Here is an 8,629-nt window from a genome sequence, read left to right as displayed (position 1 = left end):
CTAGTATTATTACTCATTGTCAGATTAGGTCCAAAGAAAAGTGCCAGAGGCCTGGTGAGAGAGGATGGAGATCTAGCTATGGCGTCACTTTGGATTTTTGAAGATTCGATATGCTTCTAACTGAGAATAAGATACATTCATCGGTTAAAATTTGGACAAATAGACCAATATTAAATTTGGGGGATGCTTTTTTTTTTTTTTTCTAATATATAAAAGTTTGGGTGGGTTCGGCTTTAATTATCAAGATATGTCTTTGAGACCATAGGTTAATTACAGAAATTCTTACAGATTGGTTATCAACACAACCCTCACATCGGTAGCACTGTAGCAGGATTCGAACACACGACCTTTTGTGAGGAAACAGCCCGTCCTCACGAACTGAGTGTATTTGATAAAACTGAAATTTAAAATTTAAAATCTGAATCATTAAATTATTGAATTATTAAATACTAAATTTGATACATTTGATTGTATATCACATTAAGTGATAAATGAATAGTTTACTACTTATTTTTGAAAATAAATTTTATCTAAAAATTCAGTATCACTTAATTAATTCAGATATTTAATTTTTAGTTATCAAACGAATCCGAACATCTATTAAATTTAAATATTTAATGAAATTATCAAATAGGGAGCCAACTTGTATTGGCAGTTGTGTTTAATTTGGAACAATGATGAGCCACAGTAGTATCTGTATGTATAGTCTAGGGTCTTTTAGGGTCCCTCTCATTAATCTTATCATTTGTCGTCACGACGGACCTAGGGCTTGGGACACCGCCCTCCTCACGTCCATGGATGGGCCCAGATGAAAGGCACAAACTCAACCCCATTAGAAGAATTGGTTTGATTAACGCAATGATCTCCACGTGCATACCTTCGAAATGAATCATTCACCCAAGAGTTTTTGCAGTGAGTTGAGTGGTTGCATCCAACATCAAAGCCGCGGACCCCATCCACGGTTGAGGATTGCTTTTGAGGTGTTACCTCCCTCGATCTTGATTGTCTTTTTCTTTCTTCCTTTCTCTCTCTATCTCTCTCTCTCTCTTTTTTTTTTTTTTTGGAAAAATTTCAACCTTTAAAACTTGTTTGATAGCAATTTGATATATATAAAATTTAAAAAAATCAAAAAATATATTAAATTGTAAAATTTTTTTAAATAAAAATTGCTATCCTTATTTTGAAATGGAATGCAGTAGCTACATTTATGACGTTACAAGTTAATTATTTAGGGTAATAGGATAGGCCCCGATGAATTTCGTCTGGTTCTGTCAAATTGGCGTAATTCGAACAAAAATAGGAAGAGATCAATTCAACTTTGCCTTGCCTCTTATTTAAGATGCAGGAATTTGAATATATCATTCTCTTTCAATTTTGTTTATATGTTGTGATTCTTATAAATGAATATAGCATTTTCTGCCAATTTTGTTTGTATGTGTTTTGATAAAGTACTTTTTGGAATAATTATTATAATATTTTTTAATATAATATATATGAAATAAAAAGATAGTCGGAAAAATTAAAAAATTGACTGAATAACGTGTTTATGATACAATCACAAATATTTTTCATATTAAAGTCTTTTTCGTTGTCAAGTTCAGGATTCAAATTTTATAAGGATGTGGAGAGGGATGTGAGTATACGTCTATGTGTGTATATTCATATATATATATATATATGTATCCAAATAATCACATATAAAATTTGGCATTTAATTGCCAAGCTCGGACTTCTTAACACTCTATTATTTGTTTATATAATTGAAATTTGGCTGTTGGACTCTGACATGGTAGCGTCATTATTGCATGGAACTGCAATTCGGTACCAAAAGGCAGAGTACTTCTATTTTTGTTTAGCCAATAAAAAGGGTGTAGATCCCACAGATTATTGTGTTATGGGGGGAACCGAGGGAGATGTTGCTCTCATCCAATGAAGCAAGCTTGCTTTTCGTGCTGCCTCTTTTCCTTTGTAACAATCCTCTTTGTTATTTTTCTTTTGTTTGATTGCCTATTAAAACGATGCGTCCAATCGGACAAGAAATGAGAGTTCCAGGAAAATGTACAACTTCTCATGCAGGGGACACAATCATATTAATTAAATACAAGCAGAAGGGGAAAAAAAAATGAAATACTCTGAGCACAACCATGAAATGCTGCCAAAGAAAAACCAGAATAAGATATTTTAGCTCCAGCCCCCCCCAAAAAAAAAGGTAAATGGTCCAATTGAGAGAAAACATAATACTACTTTGAGTTTCAGTACAAGGGTTGAGTTGGGGTACGTGTTTTATTTGATTCCTAAAAATTTTTTTGTTGAATTACCAAAGAAAAAAAAAAAAGGGAACAATTTAGAAATTAAAGTACATAATAACCTTGGGAATCACATGGTCAATTTTAAACAATCGAAGCCTAGCGTTAACCAATATAAGATTGGATGTGCTCTATCTCAATATCTCGTGATGCTTAAACATGATCTGATAAAGGCTCAATTTTGCTGTGTCTGCTTGGACAAGTCAAATTTGTTACGCCCAATCTAATCAAAATTGGTTTTTTCAAGTCTAATAAATTTTGTACCTAATCAAATTGTGAGCTAGTAACTAGGTTTTTTAATTACATTTTCAAATGTCAATGGCAGCTTCGAAAACCGATTAATGAATTGAGAAGGGATTGTTAAGTTTACATTGCTATTTTTAAGAGAATTTATAATAAAATATACTGTAGTGACTTGACGTATATAAAGATAAAAAAAAGTGATCGAGAAATGTGTTCACGAAAAATGTAAAAATTTTTCTGCAAAAAAATCACAACCAAACAAGGCTTACACTTTCTGAGCTTTTCCAACATTTCATGATGCCAAAAGTTGATACAGACTGCACTGCTGAGCTGCCTGCTTCATCTCACTTAGTGATCAAGAAACGAATCTACTACAAGCAAGTGGGAAAAGGAAGATCGTTCCCAGAAAGCTCAGTTCTGTACGGATTGCCCTCTTTTCTCAAAATTATTTTTGTTTATGGAGTCTACAGTGACTCTACAGACAACTCCAAAATTACACTCAAATACACTAAAAAAATAAGTAAATAAATTGTCATCCCCTTTCTTTTTCCGCAGATCACCAACCAACACCGTCAACAGCCACCATCCTTTTTCCCTATCTCTCTCCTCCCTCTTTCCTTCTGCTCTCTTTTCTCTCCTCCCCTCCCTCTTAGGCGCAGTGGAATGCAGGGGAGGGAGAGGAGGAAAGAAGAGGAGAAGACTGGTGGTGAAGGTGGAGGAGGGAGGGGCAATGGGTAGGTGGTGCAAAGTTTTCAAATTTTCAAAAGTTCACCAATAAAAATTTAAAATTCTAACAGTATCCCCAAAATATAGCTTCAAAAATGCCAAATTTAAACAAGATTAGTGATTAAAGAATATTAATCCACATATTATATATGTAATGTAATTTTAGAGTATACTAATACTTGCAAGTTAAAAGTTACACATTCAAATATTTAATAATCCAAACATGAATGATGAACCAATGTCTAAATTCTAATTACTAATGATGTGTAATATTTAGTACTATACTTATTATCTAATTATAGTTATGTATAAAATGATAAGTATTATAGTTATGTATTATTGTATATTTGTATTATAATAATCATATAACAAATACTAAAATAGTATGTTATACATCATTATATATATCTTTTTATTATAAGTACCTAATAATACTACTATATACTATGTATTATTAATGGCCTTTAGCTATATAATATATTAATACTATATAGTATTTATCTATATATTATATAATTTTATAAACTAATTTGGTATTCAAATGCGGTAATATTGTACCCTATTTCATTTTACCAAATTTGAATTCGAAATCGATTATTACCAAATTAAAATTTTCATTACCTATTTCATACCACATTAGAATTCGACGAATTTGATAAATACCGCTTTTTGTACCAAATTACCGAATAGTCGATTTCAAATTATCAAATTGAATTTAAAACCGGATATGAGTTTGATACGTATTGAATTTGCTCGCCGCTAGTCAACTATCTTTGAAACTTCATTCAAAACCGGTATTTTCAAAGAAAGAAAAAAAATAATTAAAAGGAAAATACGGAGTTGAATTCACAATAGAAAATAGAGGACGATTCCCCTTGTGAAAGGGTCCAAGCGAAGGAAAATTTCGTGGAACCTGCGGGGAGTTTTTATGCCTCATATCTTTGCTGAGGAAAGTTAATAACTCTCCTTTGCCCCACTATGTAGCCCCCACGTGGAAAAACTTCTTCACATGTGACACAACATCCAATTAATTGTGCATGTGAACATAAGCTGGCTAGACATGCCAAAATTTTCCAACATCAGCCATTCGATTACTTACTCCAACAGCAACTATAATTAATAAATATACTTCAATGTTTTCTCAGACAATTTTACGTTACGTTTCAGATTCCTGGATTTGTGGCCGGATGAATTGGTTTTTCGGAACATTAAGTGAATAGCAAAATACTATCTTAGTCAAAGAAAGAAAGCTTAAAAAGAGAGAAGCAATGGAAGCAGGATCAATCAGAAGGCTTCTACGCACTTAAATTAAAGAGTGATAAAATAAGGCAATGGCTGGCATCATCCCCAGTCAATCAGTTGCAAAGGGGTCCGCTACAACAGCTCTGTCACCGTCCTTAAAATCACATGCCAATGCACAGTCAAAAAAAAAAAAAGAAAAAAAAGAAACCATCGTGTTAAAATGGACACAGGAAGGAAGGAGTCGGAAGAACAGGAAGCAATTGATGAATTGGTAGGGCATTCGTAACTGGATCTGGTACTATTCCTCATAAATCGGACCCACTTTGTATAAAAGCTTCGTCAAAAATAGCTCCCATGCAGGAGACAGCCTGACTTATTGACCTCTTCTCCAACTAGCATGTTCACTCGCCATGGCAAAATTCCTCCAACCATTACTCTTATTACTGTTACTCCCACGGTCAATTAATTTCTCCTGTTTTTACCCCCCCTTTCACTGAGTTTTCATGCAATAAATATCATAGCACCGGACAAAAGAAGATAATTGCGCGCACCCTAAAAACGGTAATAATCATCGGCCCGCCCCTATGAATGAATGATCTTCTCTTCTTTTTTTTTTCCTTCTCTGCCAAAACCATATTCCTATTACCAAGGCAGAGCAGTGGGTGGAACAAATTCCACCATTATTCTAAGGAAAGGATGAAGATTCCACAAAAAAAAAAAAAAAAAAAAAAACTTTGAAGCGCCTTTACATATAAGTGCCCCGAGAAATTCACTCGCTGCAAAGCTAAGCTACACAACATGCGAATATTGAGGAAATTGACTTGCGTACGAGGAATATTGAGATTGGACAGAGAAAAAGATGATGCTGCTACATATGATAATACTAATAGTTATACATTTCTCATGCAACCCTTTTTAACAGACAGTGAATCGGCAAAGTGGAAGACTTTAGAGGGCCAAGTTACGCCTATCAATTGATATATCGTCTTCTTCCCTATGTTATTTGCTAGCTTATATAGGCTACCATATATATATATATATATATATAGTACGTGAGCTTAAGACGAGGTGGTTACCACACCATATCATAATCCAACATTGGATGGCTAAAATCAAATAAGTCATGCATGAATTGTGATGAAGATCACCCGTCCGAGAAAAACAGCGAACTTGTTGACGCGGATGAATTTGTTGCTGCTGCACCAGCTCCTTGATATGATGCTCTTTGCCTAAAACAGTCCAATGAAATTCTTGGTGGCGAAACTGCTACGGTCACCGATGATGAATGAGCTCCCGAGTCAGGTGGCGACCCTACGAAAATTCCCAGAAAAACTCTTCCTTGAGTCACAATAAAGTAGCATATCATCATGATTTCAAGTTTTTTTTTTTGGGGAATTCAAATCCAACACTGACGTGAAAGGAAAAGCCAAATTAGTGCTAGAGCTTACTCGTATTGTCATTTGGGGACTTCTTGCTGTTGGTGTTGCAGTGTTCTTGGTTTGGCTGTTGCTGCTGCTGCTGCTGCTGGGATTTTCGCCTTCTACGGTTGTGATCAGCAAGTCTCTTCCGGCAACTTCTTTTCCCATTATCAAATTCAGAGAGGAGATGGAATCTGGGATTGGGAAAAATCTGTTACAATTCTGCAACTATTTTTTTTGGGGTACATGCACCTAACAAAAAGCTGAACAATGCGTTTTTACATTCTAGAATGTACAATTCATTAGAGTCCGCTTCCGCCCCCTACGGAAAAGAAAAGTATACTTTTCGGACTATAGTACGTTTTTCTAGCTTGATTAGAAAAGCTTATGCCCCGTAACATTTATCAGTTATCACAAGGAGGAAAAGTAGCCCTTACTATATAAAGCAAAAAATGCAAACCGTACGTAAAAACGTGAACCGCGGTGCAAACCTATGAGGAAACATAATTTTACGGACACAAATGCCCTCGGGATCGCCCCACGTACGGCCCAAGTCCAATCATTACCTCGTCCACATCCCCCGTTTCCCGAGGGCATTCTCGTCAATCACCTTATCCTCAACCAAGATTATGGTTTTCTCCTCGCAACAAAATGTCAGGGAAACGAGCAAAAACTTTTGGGTTTAGAGGGGAAAATGCGAGAAGAGTGCATGCGCGGGGGGGGGGGGGGTGTTTAGGTCATTTTACAACCTGCTACACTGTTGGCAGAATCGCTGAGTCAACCCGGAGGCAATGACCGTGGCGGCTTTCGAGTGGAACTCACACACCTTGTGTCGCCGGTGGTAGTGCTTGGCGTTTGTCAGGTCGGCATTGCAGCCTTCAGCTTGGCATCTTGGGGAGTTGACCGAACCCGGTTCAACCACCCTGGAACGGCGATAAAGCCGGCTCACGAAGTCATCCTCGGATGAGGAAAAATAAGTCCTCCCACCCAAATTCAGCCCAATTCGACCGGCGGCAGTAAAATCGGCCCCTCCAACCACCGGCTCGCTCTTGGGTATAACCATGAAACCGGTTGAACCGGCCGGTTCAAGCGACAGCATTGAAGCTTGATGATGCGGGTTATATGAGGACGCGCCATAGGCTGCGCGTGGGTCGAACAGGGAGCTGAAGTGGGCGTTGCTAGACTGTCCCTGCGGGTCATGTGGGTGGTGGAAAGGATTGCCAGTGTGCTGGTGATGAGCGGCGGCGGAGTAGTGGACATTCTGGTGGACAAGAGCCGCGGTGGCTTCGCCGAAATTCTGGGTGCCGTAGGGGTCGAACAGCTGGCGATTTTGGTCAGCATCTTGGGTGGAATCATCTCCGGTGAACATGACCGCTGATGGGTTTCCCCATTCATAGTCCAACATTGCCTTCAAAAACTCTTATTAGCCCTCTTGGCTGGAAAAATTATGAGTTTCTTGATCTGCAGAATGAATTGAAGAGAAAACACTTGTAAGAACTGGCGAGTTCATTTATAGCAAGAAAGGGGAGTAGCAGCTTGAATTTGCAGTGTGTAGCATGGGAATCAAGAAAAGAACGAAAGCTGTCAGCTTTAAGGTGGGGGTTTGAGGATACTGTGGTGAGAAAGGCTGCAGAGATTTCTGGCGCTTGGCAGTGTGGGTTTTTTAGTAGTAGTAGCAGTAATTGGTTGCTTTTTGAGTTCAACTTTGAGAGGTTTTCAATGCCCTTTTATGTCGGGGCTAGAGGGTCGTTATTAGTTCATTACCCGTGAGGGGCACAAGAATTCCGAAACCAAAAAAATATAAAAAAGGGGGGGCGGGGGAGATAAAAGAGGGGCAGCAAGAAAGGAAGAAAGGGAGAACAAACCTTGTGAGGAGTGACAGTTTGGAAGTGAGGACTGAGAGAGATTTGCAGTGTGGAATTCAAAACCCTAGTACAGCAGCGGCAGTAGTATTACTTACTAGTGTAGGTGGTCTAGGGAGCTAGCTTAATATATAGCTTTAGGTCTTTTTACAGAGACATGTAGTAGGTGATCACTTGATTGTTGAGGAGCACCCCGGGGTGGGAGGGGGCAATAGCTTTGATTTGCCTTTTGTGCTCTCTATTATGGCATGGTAGGATTGGTATCTCTTCTCTACTGCCCACTGTTACTAACTCCTCCTCTGGGCTATAGGCCTCAATTATTTATCTTTGTTTGTTTGTGTCTGAGTTTGTAAGTTTGGAGGATGAGGAGTGAGAGAGAGAGAGGAGAGAAAAGGTTTTGTCTATGAATTGTGTAGGGTGAGCAGGTTGTGAGAGCAGAGCTGAAACTACTGACTTATGAGGCGGCTTTGCTCAGAGATGCCGCTAGTTGTGCAAACGTTTTTCTGCTTTGCTTCTTTTACCATTTTAGCCTACTTTTATCTGCGAAATTGCTGTCAAACCTACCTCCTCCTGGAATTTTCTTTCTTACCTGTATGTATGGTTCCCGTTAACCATGCGTCTCATCCACGGCTTTCTTTTGTAAGTAAAGACTTGAAAGAAGACTCGTCAGTTTTCCACTTTCTTTAAATCGATGTTATCTGAGTTTGACTCAAGTATGAGGCATCCACCGTTTAATCCAAGCTCATGTCTTAATTTGCTATAGGCTTTCTAGAGCTGATCATGAAACATAGAGCTAATTTTTATCATCCTTGGAAATGCGGTTTAAAAAAAT

The 8,629-nt window shown here is 37.9% G+C and overlaps 1 protein-coding gene across 1 annotated transcript; it reads right to left on the bottom strand.

The window, feature by feature from the left end:
* Nucleotides 1-5,360: 5,360 nt before the first annotated feature.
* LOC113763815 (squamosa promoter-binding-like protein 8) lies at nt 5,361-8,259 on the bottom strand. The gene is made up of 4 exons (XM_027307762.1): nt 7,801-8,259; nt 6,685-7,396; nt 5,966-6,129; nt 5,361-5,828 (listed from the first exon to the last, which is right to left on the bottom strand). Exons 2-4 carry the CDS (start codon nt 7,338-7,340, stop codon nt 5,662-5,664), a joined length of 987 nt encoding a protein of 328 aa, XP_027163563.1. The 5' UTR covers nt 7,341-7,396; nt 7,801-8,259; the 3' UTR covers nt 5,361-5,661.
* Nucleotides 8,260-8,629: the final 370 nt, after the last annotated feature.

The sequence above is a fragment of the Coffea eugenioides genome, chromosome 2, assembly GCF_003713205.1.
Source record: "Coffea eugenioides isolate CCC68of chromosome 2, Ceug_1.0, whole genome shotgun sequence".
Lineage (NCBI taxonomy): Eukaryota > Viridiplantae > Streptophyta > Magnoliopsida > Gentianales > Rubiaceae > Coffea > Coffea eugenioides.
Note: the sequence above shows the minus strand (reverse complement) of the source record. Positions and strands in the feature narration are given on the sequence as shown.